Source organism: Ammospiza caudacuta, chromosome 8 (assembly GCF_027887145.1).
Source record: "Ammospiza caudacuta isolate bAmmCau1 chromosome 8, bAmmCau1.pri, whole genome shotgun sequence".
In the NCBI taxonomy this organism is placed as follows: domain Eukaryota; kingdom Metazoa; phylum Chordata; class Aves; order Passeriformes; family Passerellidae; genus Ammospiza; species Ammospiza caudacuta.
In genome coordinates this window covers 40,079,863-40,098,798 of record NC_080600.1, presented here as the reverse complement: position 1 = coordinate 40,098,798, position 18,936 = coordinate 40,079,863, and the positions used below count along the sequence as shown (strand labels likewise).

Sequence of the window (18,936 nt, the reverse complement as noted above, 5' to 3'; positions counted from 1 at the left end):
TCCTAAGAGTGAACTCGGTGAACAGGGTAAAATTATGACTAAAGAAACCAAAAAACGCCTGTTATTTAAATGAATGGTGCCATTAAGAGAACAAAGCAGCTTCATCGATTCATAAATATGCTGCTCGTGACCTTTTTTGTGCCTTTCACCTCTCTCCTATTTTTCCTTTTCTTTTTTGAATTATCTGAGAGAAATCTCCCAAAACCTCTTCAAGGAAATAGTGTACAACCACAGGACTTTGCGCTAATGAACCCCCAGAATTAAAAATCCAGAGGTCAAGAGCACATCTTCCATGGAGTCTGGGCTGAATTTCAAATTAAATGGCTGTTTGGCTTAGAGTAGAGGTTGAGTAAAACAGGGGGAAGAATAAGACCCAGTTGAAAAGTTTACTAAAAGTAGGAAATGTGGAATATTGGAAAAAAAAATCTGCAAATTAGCCTAGTTACTGGTGTTTCAAACACCGTATCAACACTGACTGTAAAGCAGCCCATTAAGTTATTTTCTTTTTTTGATAACTCACATCAAAACACACCTACCCAATATCAAACTAAGCCAAAAAAAGGCAAGAGGAGAACAACAAAGTGACACAGGCACTGTTTCTGTTCCAGTTGCTGACTGACAACACTGCCATCCCTTAACATGGTTTTATTTAGTTATTACAACCATCTCTCTGTAAATGACACTTAGGATTATTTAAGATTATGTTGTAATCCTTTTAATCCTCAGTGCTTTAAATTTCAGGCTAAACACCAAAGAGCAAACTAGCACTTAGCAGAAATATTTAAAGCATGTGATTTGAACATAAATCTTCTTTTATTCAGCACTCCTCCGATGAAGACCTAGTGCATCACATCACATCACTCAGCCAGCACGAACAAACAGTACCATGTCTCTCTCACTGCAAGCTGCTACCTCACCCCACACCATGGGAAGCTGCTTCTAACCTGGTCTTCTCCTTGGTGCCAGCTACACCACCAATAAAATAAATGAAAGAAAACCTGTCGGTTTCTCGGCTGTTTAGGTGACCTGGAAAGGGACCTGGGGGTGCTGGTTGACAGTCGATTGAATATGAGCCAGCAATGTGCCCAGGTAGCCAAGAGGGCCAATGCCATCCTGGCCAGTATCAGAAATGGTATGGCCAGCAGGAACAGAGAGGTCATTCTTCCCCTGTACTCGGCACTGGTGAGGCCTCACTTGGAGTACTGTATCCAGTTCTGGGCCCCTCACTTTAGGAGGGACGTTGAGTTACTTGAGCGTGTCCAGAGGAGAGCAACGAAACTAATAAGGGGCTTGGAACACAAGCCATATGAAGAGCGACTGAGGGAGCTGGGGTTGTTCAGCCTGGAGAAAAGGAGACTAAGGGGTGACCTCATCACTCTCTACAACTTCCTGAAGGGTGGCTGTGGTGAGCTGGGGGTCGGCCTCTTTCTCCGGGCGACAACGGATAGAACAAGAGGACACAGTCTCAAGTTGCGTCAAGCTAGATGTAAGTTAGAAGTAAGAAGGAAATACTTCACAGAAAGAGTGGTCAGAAACTGGAATCATTTACCCAGTGAGGTGGTAGAGGCATCATCCCTTGAAGAATTTAAAAAAAGACTGGATGTGGCACTTGCTGCCATGATCTAGCTGAACAGTTAGAACATCGGCTGGACTAGATGATCTTATAGGTCTCTTCCAGTCTTGAAAATTCTGTGATTCTGTGATTCTGTGAAAGGCCCAGGGTGGCCTTGGACAGCCCGCGCTTCAAAGGACAAGAAGAGGCTTCTGATCTTTTCTCGGTCTTGGTGTTTATTAATTGTTTATCTAAAAGATTTTCTCTCAGCCCGACAGAGGTCTGCTCAGCAGCCAGCCATGAGCACACTGCGAGCCCCCAGGGCGGTCACCTATCTTTATACTCAAAGTTACGTATACAATATTTATCATTTTTCCCCAATACCTTTTACCCTTTTAGTAATAACCAATCCCAAAGTGCCAACATCACCACAGAAGATGGACGCCAAGAAGAAGAAGAACAGGACACGCCCCAATTCCTCCATCTTACTTCTCTAGACCCCCCTGTACAGAAATCCTAAACCCTGTGTCTTACACTCTAATTAACCTATCCCTTCACCATTTACCCCAGTGAAATCCTCCCATCCTCATACAGGTGTCGTCTCCCGTGTAGGATCAAAGTGCAGCCACCAGACACTTCTGGCAACATTCCAGGACTCCCGAGCCCCCCAAGGGTGCTCTCGGTGTCTCTGCACCTCAGTCCTGAGGTGCTGAGATCCCACAGAAACCAGGAGGTTATAGTCTATGAGATGTGCATATTTTCAGTTGCTGTTAAGGAAAAGTTGAGGAGAAAAAAATACCCCCACATAATGTGTGCATCAAGAGCAGAAATAGATTGCATGCACAAATTGGATAGTGTGAGACAGATCAGACTTATCCTGTTAAAAAGGGAGTAGCTCAATTAAAACGAGAGGAGTAACACTGCTGAAAGCATCATGATCAAGACCAGAAACCCAAATCTTCCTGCCTGAATATCATTCACTTGCAGTTCCCTCTTTTATTTCTCCCTGCATCCATCACGTTTCCAATTAGTTTTTCTTTATGATACTCCTATGCTCCATCTTCTTGCTGCTATCCATTAACTGTCATCTGCTTAGATTTTAAATCCAAGATTTCCTTCTTTTTCTTCAACTCAAAATTTCAAGATCTTTTTCCATTTATGATCTATAATTCATGAACTCAAATTGAGCACCCTGGCAAAATCAATTTAAAAATTCTGAACCTAGTCCTAATACAACACATTAGCACAAAGCAACCACTGAATTAGAAAAGAAGGTTTTATTAGAAAGTAATGAAACAAAACACCAACTATGTTTTGATGGGCTTTGAAGATATAATTATACTCATTTCTGATCACTTCAGAGTTAAGCAGCTAATGTATTTAATCAAACAGCAATGCAATGCATCTATATTTAGGTTGCAAAAAAAAAGAAGAAAGAAAGCATTAAAGAAAGTTGTTTTCATTTGAACAAACCTATGAATAAGTAGACACACAGTATCAATTTTATTCCCACCCACGAGGAATAAGTAGATCAGAAGTGTTTCCTGAAATATTCAGTTTCCAGGTACCAACTGACCTCTCTGCTTTCCAACTGGCCTTGGATTCCCTCCAGACTATCTCACAAATCTTCGCTCCCTCCGCAGTCCCCTTCCCACTCTATCTGCTCATGTAGCACCAGCCTGGTTCAGTCCCTTCCTTCCCCAAAATGTCACCACTACTGGTGCCAAAGCCTTCTCCTCTTTCGCTCCTACCATCTGGCACAATCTTCTTGTAGCTCTCTGTCTAAACAATGCTCCATCCCTTTTCAAAATGTGTCTTAACATATGTCCTTCCTCCCATGCTTCTACTTCTTAATGTCTCTCCCACTCACTTATTGGCTTGATGAAGACACATTTTAATGGGTTCAAACAGTAGTGCATGAGTTTCCTTTCTCACATTATTCTGATTCAGTTACACCTCACACGAACAGAAGTGAGAAGAAAAATGCATTACAGAGCCCTCGTAGCACCACCAGTTTGGTAAATCAATAACAGAGCTTCGTTTGTCTTTACTTTGGAAATGTATTAGCTCAAATGAATCACTGAAACGTGTTTCCAAACGGGAATTTTGCTTACTGCAAAATGAGAAATAAACCCTAGAAGCTCAGAAGACCTGTCAGAGTGCTCAGGGGGTTGCAGGAGTGAAGGCTAAGGTTATACTTAATCACATTCCAAGTGAAAAAGCTGAAGATTGACAGCAAAAACCAAAATATTTATTCTAAAAATACCTAGGAAATGACAAAGCCCCAAGTGTTGTCTCAAGACAACCTGAAAGATGTGGGGGGTATAGAAGCATAAGTCTTGCTGTCTTGGAAAAGAAGAATATTTCTAAATATTGCATGTGCTTTAGAAAGATGTCTAGAAAAATAAACCTTGAAAAAGCCTCTGTAACACTCAGCTGACCCAGAGAGATTTCTTTTAAGAAGCCATGTAGAGGCCCTTAGGGTTTTTTTTTATGTGTACTGACTTTTTTTTCCTTCCATCCCAGACCCAGACACAGTTGGTTCCTCCAGCATGTTTCATTGGTCATGATGCCAAAGGACTCTCTGGTAACTAACAGGATCCTGACCCTGACATGTTCCCTTCTGCACCTCTCCCCACTTTATTGCTTGTATTGTTAAACATTTTTAATGCTAGAACTCTGGGAAGCAACTTGGCTCACAGAGAATAATATTTTGATGTGGCTTGATGCAACATTTAGTGAAACAGAAAAAGACAACAAATCCTTTCTACTAATATTCATGGGAGCTGGATTACGTCCAAAACCTGAAGATGTTGCAATAAACTATTTTAGCCCCTAGATCCTGGAATGTTAACCTTGCAGTAATGCTTTTCCCCTCCTTTCATCTTCGTGGGCCTTGATCCTCCCTTTCAATTCAATGGGGTTTGGACGAAGGAATTAAATAATATTATTTTCCATCAATGAAAAATAGTCCTGTGAGAAATACATGTCCTTCTCTGCTGGCCCTGACAGAGGCAAGCTTTTAAAAATCCTCCCCTCCCCTTGCAGGAGTGAACCTGGGTCATCACCGTCTGAGGACCCTGAGCAGCAATGAAAATAAACAGAGAAACCGCACTGCGCTGGAGCCGTGCTTGTATAAGCAGCTTGAAGAAGTTGTGTTTATGGAAGTCCTCCAGGTCAAGATTCTAGGCCTGAACCCAAAGCAATTACCTACTAAGTTTTAAAAACAAATTGAATATAGAGCATTAATCAATAAATCAACAGGTTCTCAAGTGTTTAGGAGACTCAGTCATCAGAAATCCTTCTCTTAGAAAAATAGTAAACCGATGCTGGATAAAGTGTTACACTCCTTTGCTGGTAAGAAAAAATGCTGTATTAAATCAGGATCTAGTTATTAAAACCAAGGAAATAAAGGCTACCTCTTCAGAGTCCAGACACAAATGACCAGTGGAATGCTTTGCCTCTTACCTGAAAGACATTCTTTTTGCTGGATTTCTCTGAGGTCCACTCAATGCGAGCACCACACAAATCCACACACTCAGGTTTATATCCCGGCTTCTGGAGAGGAAAAGAAAAAAAAAAAAAAAACTCAACATGAACATGGCCTGACTTTTCACAAATGGGGACAGTTATCAGATAAAACAAGAATAGATCAAGTTAAAGTGACAGGTTGTTGTAGCACAGCTGCTGGCATTACTGAAAAGAGCTCATTATATACCCTGGTATTGTTAAATAACCACTCTTGGGGTGTCTTAGCTCAGAAATAAGGTTCATATATTAGAACATAATTTTAAAAACAATTAAATGGTTTAAAAAACAATCTAGTGTAACACACAGTAGATCAAAACACAAATGCAGACACATGGACCAGCTATTTTCAGTGCTTACTTTGCCAAACCTCTTGAAGAGTCATTGAGTTTAAAGGAAAAATTTTGTGGGTTTTCCAAATACAAATTTAAACTGATGCAACTGGAAAGGACAGAAATTAGACAAGAACATACATCGTATCTCTAAGACAAGCTATCTCCTTTCTCCAAACAAATTATCATTTCTTGCTCCTAAAAAAAGAAGAAAAGGCTTCGAGGGCATGTGTGACACCCAGAACGAGCTCAGCACAAGGGCTGATACTTCTCAGGGTCAGTCCACGCATCCTGGAGTGACACAGCTCTGCCTCCCCTGCTCCTCCATATGGATGCAGGGGATTCAAAGAGCAGATTTGTTTGCCTGTATCATTTACGTTGCTGGGAGTTGGTGCAAAGCACAATAATCCTCATTTGCCACCAAAGCTGCTTCTCCAGGGACTCTGCCTGTGCAGCAGTTCTGGCAAAGCCCCTGTAGTTCAGAGGAGGCTTTGTACATTGGGTTGTTGCACATCCTACTCAACAGTAAAAATACCACTGTTAAAGTAAAAAAGCACCACTAACTCCCTTTTGGGTAGGGGATGGAGTGATATCCACGTAATTTAATTAATCAGCTTGATGCAACTGTTTTCTCTGCTGCTCTTAAGCCATAATTACCCTAAAAATGTCACTAATGATACAGAAAACTTTATAGAGTTAAGAGTGGCCAGTCCAGCACCAGCCACAGATTCAGCTTTCCAAAAACTGCTCACTGGATTTCTCTGATGTTGTTATTAAAGGCTAAAATATGTGAGTTCTCCAGGATGCCTTTGAGATGGGAGGAAGAGAACCTATTTAGGTTAAAAGAAGCAAAGAGATCCTGGTCAAGTGATTTGCAGGCCTAGTATCTGGAAGTGTTCAGTACTGGGATTGCAATTATGTTCTCCATTTGCCAAACCATAAAACAACAATGGTTAAGCTCCACTGAAACTGACAGTCCTGTGTGCCTTTGTTCCTTTTTTTAAAATTATTATTAATTTTTTTTTAATAGAAGAAATATACTCTTCAAAACAGAAGGATGTTCTTGTGGTTAAACCACTGGAAGAGAAGAACTTGGATTTCTTTTTCCCCACCTCTGCCTCAAATTTCCTGCCTGGCCTCTGACAAGAGCTTAGTCTTTCCAATTTTTTAATAGCAGATAAAAACTGCAGCATTGAGACTTGATTTTGCAAAAAAAAAAAAAAAAAAAAAAAAAATTGAGAAATTTAATCAACTAATATTTGCATGGCAAAAATTATGAAGTTGGAAAAAAAACCCCAACCACCAATATATTAATGCAAATAAATATTCAAATTGTGGAGGAAATGAATGAGTTCTCAGTATTCCAATACTTATTTATAAATAGGGCTATGAGGTTTAGATCATCTCCAGGACTCCATGTAATGCCCAGATCTGCACCACACAGGCAGCTCTGCAACCCATCAGGAACACACAAGGCAGGCTTCTCAAAGTGGGCAATCTTGCTCTCTTTGAAAAAAATTACCCACATGGATAGTTTGAGTTGGAAAATACTTTCACAAAGAGGGGCAGCTTTATTCCACCAGCAGAAAGAGTTGAGAAATTTTGGAAACACATTATGAGATTAAAAGAAGATATTAACATGTAGACAAAGAAACAGAAATAGTTTTTTGATAGTGAACATTACTGGGCTACAGAATATTTTCCTCAGGAAAACTGCCATGGAACGCTGAAGGGAGAAAAAACAAAAGCCTAGAGAGGTGTTGCAGGAAGATGGAATAGTGAATTCAGTAGTTTCTCTAATTTCTATTTTAATTTACTGTACAGAAATATACGCAACAGCAGAGGCTGGACCCTCCTGTGCACCCAGTGAACATTCAGTGAACTTTTGCTGCTGTTGCAGTACTCTGGAGTTTGTTTACAGCTCTGATGTTGTAACAAGCAGAAGAAAAGTACAAGCATATGCATCTCCCTCTCCAGAAAGGATGGGATGCAGGCTTGTGGTGTGGGAAAGATGAACAGCCTCCTGCTATGTGCAATAATGATTTGAGTCAGTCTCTTTCTCTGGGGGAAATAAATATGAATTGAGCAACCTGGTCTAGTGGAAGGTTTCCCTCCCCACAGCAGGGAAGTGGAACAAAATGATCTTTAGGGTCCCTTCCAACCCAAACTCTGTGACTCTATGAAAACTTATCCTTTGGAGAATTTATCAGTTCTGACCACAATGTGTCTATAAACTCATGAGTATGGCATAAAATGTGAAGCTTCTGATGAAAACTCCATGCTAAATCATTCACAGAATGACCAGGTTGGAAGAGACCTTCAAGGTCATCCAGTCCAACCCAGCCCCAACTGAACCCTGGCACCCAGTGCCACATCCAGGCTTTGTTAAACACACCCAGGGACGGGGACTCCACCACCTCTCCTGGCAGCCATTCCAGACCTTTATCACTCTTTCAATAAAAAACTTTTTCCTAATATCCAGCCTGCATTTCTCTTGGTGCAGCTTGAGGCTGTGTGCTCTGGCTCTGTCAGTTTTGGAGACAGAGCCCAGCCCCAGCTGAGCACAGGCACCTTTCAGGAGCTGCAGAGAGTGATAAGGTCACCCCTGAGTCTCCTTTTCTCCAGGCTGAGCACCCCCAACTCCCTTTTCCCATTGAGCCTGAAACCACCCATCACTGTTTTGCTGCACACCTGGGGAGCACCCACTGAAACCCATCAGAGCTCCAGAAAATGTACAAGGAATGCACATTAATTTTGGCCCAAAAGTTTCCCTGCTACAGAGCTGGCTTCCCAGGTTATGCAACACCCAGAGACCCTGGGAGAGAGCAAGTTAAGGTGACTGGGAAGCCTGAGCTCTGCACGTCCTTGCTTTGTGCTCTGCAGTCAGAGCAATTATGTTATATCAATGTTGTTGCAGGGGGTTATGCTGTAAATTGATACAAGTGTCTGCTAAGATGAAATCTTCCTAAACATGAATATGGATTTCAGCAGCATTTTCACTCACTAAATTACTTTGCAGATGGGCTAATAACCTGAGGTTAAAATAACCTCTGTTGAATAAACTATCTGAGGGAATAAACTGACTACATTTTCTTGGTCAGAAAGACCAACTGATGATAGAATTAAATGCTGTTAAGGAAGAATGGAGCTGAGATTCATTTAGATCACAGTGTCCTTAATTTAAAATAAAGAGCTAGTCAAATTCCTAAGAATGGTTAAACAAAAAACAAACATACAAAAGAAAAGTGTATTAAAGCCAGGACCGCAAAAAAAAATATCAAGGCAGCAGCAAAAGCTAATGATTTAGCTACATGGGATGCAAACTTGCATTTTCAGTAGTATTTGTAAACAATCTCATTTTCTGAATCTCTCCTCTGTGTGCTTTAATTGCTGTGCTCTATTACTTCCAATAGCTCCAGATTTTGTCACCAACTTCACCAGAAAGCAAAGCAATGGATCCCAGTCCTCTCCATGCAAAGCAACAGCAAAGTTGCCACAGTGAGTCCTGCACTTAGAGCTGTACCCAGGAGCAGCAAAACCTTTTCAATAATGCCAGTTCCTTGATTAAAACATTACTAAAGATTCAGACAAATAGAATTTTAGATCACCTCTAAATGCTATTTAGTCCCATTGTCGTGAAAAGAGGTATTAGAGGTGCTCTCATTTCTCTCTCTCCTGCTGCCTTTGTTTTGTGGAATATCATTCCTCTTTTAATGATGCTGTCTTAGTCTAAATTTTTGCTCCAAGTACAGTATTTAATAATTAATAATTAATGAATTAATATCTTTAGAATACAAAGGAACTTTAATCTTTTTGCTAAGTCACATCATTTTCCTGCTAACAATAAAAATGCTTTGTTATATTTCATACGATTGTGGATGAACATAGCTTCTCTTACATTATTTAATTAATGGCTGAGTTCCCCTTTTTCCAAAGTAAACAAAACCTGGAAAAATAAAATCAGTAAACAAATGGCTTCTAATGAATCCTCTTTTTTTTTTGTATTAGTCCCATTCCAGTATTAAAATTATATCTGGTTAAGTGGTTTACAAAGGAAATAAGCAGCACTGCATTTACTTTATCAGATGAGATAAGCACGGCAGTTTAGCTTTTTTTGACATGCAAAATTTGAGTTCAGGAAATTGAGTTACAAGATTATGAACACTGACAGCTCCTGTTGTTTTCAAGCTTTACCTAATTTGTTTATTTACTGCTGCATTTAAGTTTTATGCAACAGACAGAAAATGTAACTTAAACAGATTTTTCTCACCTAGTGAACATTGAGTTCATAGCCCCAGTGTTCAAATCTAGCATGGAATAAAACAAAAAAAACACCAACATTTTTTGCCCTCCCCAGAATGAGGAAAAAACAGGTTCAATATGTTTGTGTTCTTCCTAACACAGGAGATTTTATTTCACTGATAAAATGAACATCAGTGGTGACTGAGGCTTCAGGGAAAGGGACTGACCTCTCAGAAGGTCCCGTTTCATAACCCACCATCCCATTTTTAGTTAAATCATTTGAGATCTGGGCCAAAAGCCCCATTTTCCAGGCAGGTCTAGTTTAGTATCCAAATCCCTAAAGAGCTAATGGGGATTTTAACAATGTTGAGGAGTCTTGGAGCTCAATCAAGCCTCCTGTGTGTTAAATTTCCACCAGTTCATTTATCTCCTGAAATTTGGGTATGGACTTGCAAAGAGAGGTAAGAGGTAGCAGAGAGAGGTGCAAGACACTTAGTAAATTATAAGAATAGTTCTAATAAGTTCACCTTAGACATTTTTCTTTTTCCTAATAATATAAAAGTCAACTTTAAGGAAAACAGGTGATTCTGAAAAACAAATAAAATAAGCTTTTCTTTTTTCGGCTGCAGAGAAGTTGTATTTTCCAGCTGGACTAGCACAAACACGAGCAGAAAGTGCCAGATTTCACCCTTTATGTATTTGTATTGTTTCGTATCTTAGTTCTGGGGTTCTTTTTCTACAAAGCTCAAACAACGCGAGGCATGAAAAGGTGCTCTTCACGGCTGATTTTATGACAGGTGGCATTGATAGATCTAGGATTTCTAGAAGAATGGTCTGCATCACCTGCCACAGGAAAAATAACTTATTGTTTGTGACTCCTGCCACAGAGAGCACCTTTGCGGCCGCCCATCAAGCCAACAAGATTTGGCAGGATCGATCAGGCCTTGAAAGCCTTTCACAACAGGGCTTTGTCAAACCCGTCCCTTCACTGCCCACAGCGTCACAGAGCCACCACATTTCCCTCCTGCTGCCCACGCTGAGGTTTGGCTGTGCCCAGCACCGGGGGGACGCGCGCCGCCACCGCTCGCGCAGCGGAGCCGCCACGCGTCCCCACACGGAGATCAGTGGCCTTTCCTTGGGGCACAATAAAAAGGCACTGCAAATTTCACTTTGTAGTAACTACAGGCTACAGAAATTGCATTAGCTGCATTAGATGGAGTCGTAGAAATATTCAGGGAGGTTAGCGGGATATGGTGGATGTCACATTTATACCGCGATAAAAAATCACTTTGCTAACTTATAATGCTTTCTGCTTTGGTAACACCCTATATTAAGGTGCCGCTTATAAATAATTTATTATTATTTATTAATGTATAAACCACTTTATAGGATGGTAGATAACAACTTAAATTCATGTATTAAAGATGCACATGCATGGTTTAATACAATTTACGCCTCACAATATCCTTTGCAACAGATTCTCATCGCATCATCTGTTCAGCATTTATTACTAATGCATTTTATAACATACTTTATAATACATTATTTGAGGAAGTAGCTGCATTTAGTGATCATTTTCATAAATAAAAATAAAGCATTTATAAGTGGCACCTTAATTTAAAGTGTTACCTTCACGTTACTGGGTAGTCACTCACCATTTGTCTCACTTTGCAATTACTCTCGAAATGCACCTCTTAATAAAGGACATGCTGTGTCCTATTTCTTCATACACACTACATCTGATTAAGAGTTTTTCAAGGCATTTTTCCTTCAGCTGCTTTCAAACCTTTGAAGTCGCCAGCTCAGTCTAAATTTGTCTTCTGTAAACACCAAACTTTTCAATATTGAAATAATAGTTGCCAGGAGACTGAGGATATTGGATGGTTGATTACCTACCAGGTTGGCCATGGCCGGCTGCTTGGACTCTTTGTAGAATTCCATTTTCCGAGGAGTAAGGACAATCCAGGAGGTGGACCAATTTTTCCTTACAAAGAATATTAAAAAAAAAAAAAAAAACAAGGAGAAAGAAAAAAAAAAGAAATCTGTGAGGCATTTCAAGCAGGAGGTAAAATCTTAATTATTAAAACATAATACATATTAATATATATATGTCAGAAACAAAAATGGTCTAAAGTCAACATTGTCGACAAACTTCCATCAACATTGATGGTATTGCACCACCCTAATTATACCAAAAATGTAACCTATCAAAGCTTGAAGGGCTTCTTTCTCCTCATTCACATTTTGAGGCCCATTTGTGTTTCTTTTTTGCCATGGTGTCAAATGAATACAGTGGGATTATTCACACATGCTCAGAGTTCACAAGAAGAGGACTCTGAAATAGCTGGTGCCCTTCTGGTACCTAATACTTAAAATAAAACTGAGAAGGAAAAATGTTGATCTGACTACACAGAGCTCAGTAACAGGTCTATTTTGAAAGGTCCCCAAATGCTGTCTCCTTTCCCCAAATTAAAAGTTTACATGAGTGCAAGGAAGATAAGAGAAATATCTCAGTAAGGTTTGAGTAACCATTAAATATCAGGAGTTCATGGTACAGGTCTAGAAAACTGACAAACTGCTGGGGCTAGGGAGAAGTGAAAATACACATGGACATGTGAAAGAATGACCCTTGATACAGAAAAATATAATATTCAACTCAGAGGAAAATGCTATGATATATGTCATCTACAACAGCTTTCAAACCACTACATAATCATAAATCTGACCTGATAAAAAGCTATTTTTAGAGCAACAGCTCAAGTTTAACTTTTGAATTCAGGGGTCATAACATCTGATATTTACAGGAAAGCTCATAAACCCACTATTGATCTGCCTCACATGGTAAATATAAGTTACCTATTGGTAAGCACCACTTCAGACCTTCATTATTTTTCTCTATTTTTTCTTTCCATTTAAAATGAGGTCTTGTATGTGCACAGAGGTGTAAGTGGTCAATCATACTATGTGCAGATTTAAACAAACTTTCTTATGAGTTGGACAGGCTGGATGAATATGGATTGCCAAGGAACTCAATGGTAATATACCTTGGAATATATCTTAAATCCAGCACCAATTTATACCAAATGACCCCAGTTATGGACAGAATGAGGCATCCACAGCTTCTCCAGGCAATGTGTGCCAGAGCCTCACCTCCCTCACAGGCAAGAATTTCTTCCTAATATCCCATCTCACCCTGCTCTCTGTCAATTTGAAGCCATTCCCCCCTGTCCTGTCATTCCAGGCCCTTGTCCAAAGTCCCTCTCCAGCTCTCTTGGATCCCCTGATCCAAGGCTCTGTCACACTCCTGTGTTATACCTTAATTTCTTGCCACCATCTGCTATTTTTGCTTTTAGAAGATATCCTTCCTTCGCCACTACCTGCAAGAAAGAAAAAAAAAAAGAAGGTCATAACCATATTATTTATTGAGCTGAATAAAACCACTTATTTGTGTGGGAGATCTTACCGCTAATTATTAGTTTATTCAACTACTACCCAAAATTAACCATAATAAAAACACAATAAAGTTTTATTTTACTTTATTTTATTCTGTTTATTTAGAATAAATTTATGTAAGTGTGGGCAAAGTTTCTAGCTAACAATAAAAGAGAATTTTAAATGCATTGCAGGTAAATTATGGTAAAATATCATTTTATATATTCTGTTTCATTACAGCACACTGAGGATTCTGTATGGGAATGTGACACTTGATTTTCAGGTTCCAACACTGTGATTGAGTTTTGGTGTATTAGAAGCAAGACCTAGGCTTGCTCTTTTGTTGTTTTTATTTTTTCATTTCAATTTGTGCTCCTACACCTCTCTGAACACCTTCCTTAAGCCAGACCCCCCCTTGCAGACCCTTGCCTCTCTGATCAGCTGAAATAACCCATTTTACAGCTGGATAGGGGTTATTCTTGTCTATGTAAATTTATATTTAAAATATAAATTTAAAAGCTAAACCCAAACAAAGCAAGACGACTGTTTTTCAGCCAAACCCAATGACCTTCCATCTCATCAGGTCTCATCAACTAAGGATGTCTCAACTGTGTCAGTAATGGGAAAAAGAAACAAAATTGTGATTAAGAGTGAGTCTGGTTTTGCTTTCAAACACTACTGAGCCAGTGCCCAACTTGGATATTAGAAACTCCACAAGGCCTTTGTAGTAAATTGCATCACAAGGCAATTTCATAACAATTCCAATAGAATTTTGCTGTCTGCAAAGCCATTAAATATCAATAAAACATGCTTTAAGAGGCGATATAAGGATTTTAAAATCAAACATGTCTGTTATTTTTGACTGTACAAAACAGCATTATTTTAACAGTGCAGTATGTTTCACCATTTCCTCAGATTTTGGCTGTGGTTGATATACAACCTGGAATGACACGTATACTGTGCAAATATCAGTTTGTACCTATGGAGAGGCCATGGACAGTGATTTAAGTGACATTCTCAAGCGGGTACAGGAGGATCAGTGTGAGCTTCATCTGTAATTTGTACTTATCTCATGTAAATTCCTGTCATGCATGTCATTACCACAGAAAACCCAGAGAGGAAGTGTGCAGGGATTATTGTGCAGAGTTATGTCACTATTTATCTAGTGATGGATGGGTGAACTAGCAGAGCTAAAATAAGGTTTAATCCCCATCTCCACCTACTTATTCATATTTCCCCCCCCCCTCCCCTTACTTTACATTTTTGTTATTTTTCTTCCCCTTTTAATGCTTCTTTTTTGTGGTATCAAACTTCTGGTCATTGGCCAGGGTCAGAGATGCCAAACATCACATGAGAAAAGTTATTCTTTTTAATATTTCTATCCATCTGGAAACACAAACTGGGAGGACCATTGGCTAGCCATTCAAGCTGTTGACTGCTCCTCTGAATCAGAGCCCAAATCTCATGTTTGCAAAGTTTACCAACCACTTTCCCAAACTGCTATCTTAACCAATCCAGGACTAAAGGAAAATATAATTTTTCAACATCAGATCTGAACCACCTTTGTTGTCAATCTTGGGAAGTTAAAAACTGGATGTGCTTACGGATGAAAATGCTGCTCCTAAGTCATATTTCCCTTATAATTATCTTCAGCCAGGATATCAAATCCACTAACAAATATTTGGTGTATAAAATATCCTGACTTAAATTACATAGCTCAAATCCACCATTTGCTATAAATTAAATGGCTCAAAACTGAACAGTAAAAAAGCTACAAGAGCTGCAGTTAATGTGAGCCCTCTCAGCACTAAGAAAACTCATTTCACACACATTGCTTTAGTTGAATTAGTACAGGTGCTGTACTTAAAATTAGCATGGTCCCCTCTAATTGATAATGTGCAGTTTTCTCTGTAATTAATATCAAGGGCATGCATGGAATTATGAAAACTAACCCAAAGTCAAAGAAAAATATATCTAGCATGACCCCAATATTTTTATAATTTTTATTTGGGGCGCTGCATTCCCCTTGTTTAACATCTGTTAATATCCCCTTTTCTATGCTGCTTTTTTTCAAGAAAACACTTCTAGGACAGCTCAGGATCAACCTGCAATACTTCTGCAAATGGATGATATTGGATTGAAAAGAATTCCAAATATATCCTAATGATACATTCTGTTTCTGTCTCAATAAATATCATCATCTTTTGTTAAGCTGCTGCCCTTCCTGCACCTTTTCAACATGTGAAGGCTGATAAAATGACCCAAAATGCCCTGAAGAACTAGCACAGAAATAGGAAAATGGAATAATTTTGTGGAGTTTGTGTTGATTTGTTTTTAAATTGTCTTTAGAAGAATAGTAAGATGAGAGTACATAGTGTAAATATTTGAGTTTCTAAATAAGAAATAAAAAGATTGTCATGGCTAATATTGCTAGAAACTGTAAGGAAACATAATTATCACAGTATCACATACAGGCTTTATAATTTTCTTGAGTAGAATTCAAACCATCTGAATGTACCTAATCCTGAAAAGTTTAAGTAACAGTACTGCCGATACCAAAATTTCTTTAATTAATCTCTATTTGCATATTCATTTTATTTTAGCAGAAAAACATCTGTTTCTCATTCCCCCTAGATTCTTCTAATGTCAAGAATTTATTGTTTTTAATTTCATTATAATATTTCTTATACAAACGAATAATAATATTAAAACACCTTAATAAGAGCAAAGGGAGAACAAAGACTTCATCACATTCCTTTATGCCAAATATCAGCACAGATGAAACCTCAGTCAAGAATTAAGAGCAAAGTCAAGCCATGTAAATGACTTTGCACCTTCTAAAATTATTCTTTTTATTGATTAATCGAAGTCCCTCACGTTCCTTAACATCTTGAGGCATCCAAATCCTCATTTATTCGTTCTTTAGTAAAGCAAGGGCAACATTTACATTATCAATAAACAACCAGAGTGATTTATCAGCTCCACAGAGCAATTCCTTACCGTGGCTTCCTGGTTGCTGATGATGTCTGCAATTGTCAAGTTGTGTTGGGAAAGATTTCTTCTGTGACGGTTTATCTGAAAAAGAAGAAGAAATATTTGCATTCAGACAGGATTCAGACACATGCAGGTAAAGGTGGACCAACACATTTAATTACAGGGCACACACAGTGTGCATTGGGTGGAGATCTGGGGTTTCCTTCTGGTGCTCCTCTGAGCCCTGGGTATTTAAAATGCACAGCTGATATACTCTGGTATAAAAATCTGGTATAAATGTGTTTCTTTGTGGCGTCACATTGGCAAATTTACCTCAAAATTAATAAACTGATAATAATAACCTAAATTATGGGGTTTTTTTCCTCATTAGGAACCTCAAAAATTATTTAACTGCTTAGGTGCTCTTAAACCCATTTTAGAGAAACAGGAAAGCTGCTGATTGTAACTTCAAGGCCACAAAAATCAAACTAATGATGAAACCAGAAAACAATTGGGCACAAGCACACAAAAATCCAGCAAGTTTAAACTGCTTTAAAGGCTGTTTCTAAAGTCTCCACGACTGAAAGGTTACAGCGATATTGGACTCTGACTTGACAATTGCTCCCAAATACTGAGTCCTTGATTTCCACCAATTCTCCCTTTTCTCTGAGGAACACAATGTAATCAACTGTGACTTAATTCTGAAAAATTATTGCTTTATACCAGAAACTATTAAAACAAAATAAAAGTTACTTTACAAATCAAGCATTTGGCAGAGCATTTTACTTCCTTGAAAATCTGCAACAAAGAACAGATCCCTCAAAAGTTTATGCAAGTATATGTGCATGTGTATATATATATATATATATATTTATACACACAAAACTTTTACTGTTTAAATCCAGTATCAATCAAAAAATATATAATTATGAGCTGAGGTCCTGTAAAATTTAGTGATTATTTCCTCTTTTAGCTCAAGTCACAAAGCAAACAACAAAATATAGTCTCAACTAGTTTCCACTGTATTCATCATAATGCATTCTCTTTTTCCCTATTAGAAGAGAGTTAACCAAAAGTCATAATGTATTCTGTTTATATTCAAGTGTCTGAATATAGAAAATGTTCTTAATTAATCCAGAGGGCCAGGCTCAGAAAACAGTTAAACATATTATGATCCCATATTTTTTCTCCACACATTGCTTTCATGTTTATTTGTAAGCACTAAGGTTTTTAAGCCTTGAAATCTATATCCTAGATATTGCTCTACTCTCCTAGTCAGAGCTAATGAGCTTAATGAATTACCAGTTCTAAATTTAATACAAACATTTCAAAGAAAGAGATAAAACATCCTTCACAATTCAAAAGTTTCTCTGACCTATTTATGAAGAATATCACTTAACAATTTCATTAAGGGTGAGTAACAGCTGGTGACATGGCTGTGTCCTAAAGTGTTTTTCTCTCTTAATATTCTGCATCTTAAGCAATCGAGCTTTCATAAGAAATACTTTAGTTAGTGGCAGTCCCTCCTTTGGGGAGAAAAAAAATGTCAGACCACATTTTCTGTATTTTGCAATCTTGTTTTCAGGAGTGTCATGTTCCTGTTTTATTAGCATGTAGGGTAAACAAGAATGATTTGCTGATGCTATTGAGAGAACTTCTAAGATTACAGTCCTTCTATTTAGATTTTGGATGGAGCTTAATATTAATGCAGGCAGAAGCTTGTATATAAATTCAAAATAAATTAATTCCATTTATCTTTTTCTTTATCTTTACTGTTAGACAGCTCTGAAGGTTCTATAGTGCCTGAGACATATAGCTAAACTATTCAGGTCTAGATCACAGGAACTCTTTCTAACCCAGATCCCCCACATCCCTAATTATTCCTTAACACACAACAGAGCGCATTGCCCAGCTATGGCTTCTCAAATATATTCTCCACTCATCCAAATTAAATAACAAGGCACACCACCACCCCACAGTGCCTGCTTCAGCATTCAGCTGCTCTCCCCAGGAGCCCCACGTGGCTGTTGGGGGCCCTGAGTGCAGTTTTGTGAAGTGTGGAGCACCGAGCTGAGCTCTCGGCCGCGCTCCGGCTCAGCGATCAGAGCATTTGCAAAGGAAACGCTCGCGTTTGATACTCGCTGAAAAAGGATTTATCCAGAGCCCTAAATCCATCCACAACAGAGGGAAGAAATGAGTAAAAAGTCCTATTTTTGTAGGCCTAGTAAATTATTGGGGTGGTATAATTAAAGGCATTATTCAAGACTTCTAGGAAATACGAAGCAACTAAGGAAAATAAAATTCCAGGTGTGGATGGTACTATGTCCTTTAAGAAACCTCTTTGTGTATGGAAAGAAGAAATGTTAGGGAAAACTGCATGAAGGCAAGGAAAAGAGTAAACCTCTTACACAATTATTTAATTGATACTTTGCTAAAAAGGTGTTTCTTTTTGGTAGCCCACTAATGGGCAATCTCATGCAAAGAAAGCCCTGAAGCTCCAAAGTCTGAACATAGTGACAATTATACAACCAAAATCCACAATTATGTAAGCCAAGGTCCAGCTCTTCTGGAAAAGGACTCCAAATATTTTGCTCACAAGTGGAATTAATGGAAACTTTAATAAATTTCTTATTGTTTTCTACCAATCTTTTGGTTTAGAAATAGAACTTCAAAGAAAATTAATCAAAACAACTTGAAAGAAAGAAACAGTATCATCACAGGAACTATATTCTTTTAGACTGATTTGAAAAAATTCCAGCAGAGCTGATAAAAATTTGGTCTTAAATATATTTTACAAATACCAGTGAATGGGTCAGTTAGATCACTTCCCTTAAGATAAATCCAGCTGAAAGTTAAAATGTTCTGAGCAGAACCTGG

General features: G+C 38.5%; 1 protein-coding gene across 1 annotated transcript in view; it reads right to left on the bottom strand.

The window, feature by feature from the left end:
- Positions 1–18,936, bottom strand: part of ARHGAP15 (Rho GTPase activating protein 15) — a 323,478-nt gene that overhangs the window by 259,603 nt on the left and 44,939 nt on the right. Inside the window, exons 3-6 of the mRNA XM_058810001.1 lie at positions 16,087–16,161; positions 12,970–13,031; positions 11,551–11,638; positions 5,021–5,110 (exon numbers count right to left, since the gene is read on the bottom strand). Of these exons, the coding sequence (XP_058665984.1) occupies positions 5,021–5,110; positions 11,551–11,638; positions 12,970–13,031; positions 16,087–16,161 (315 nt within the window). The remainder of the gene's footprint in view (positions 1–5,020; positions 5,111–11,550; positions 11,639–12,969; positions 13,032–16,086; positions 16,162–18,936) is intronic.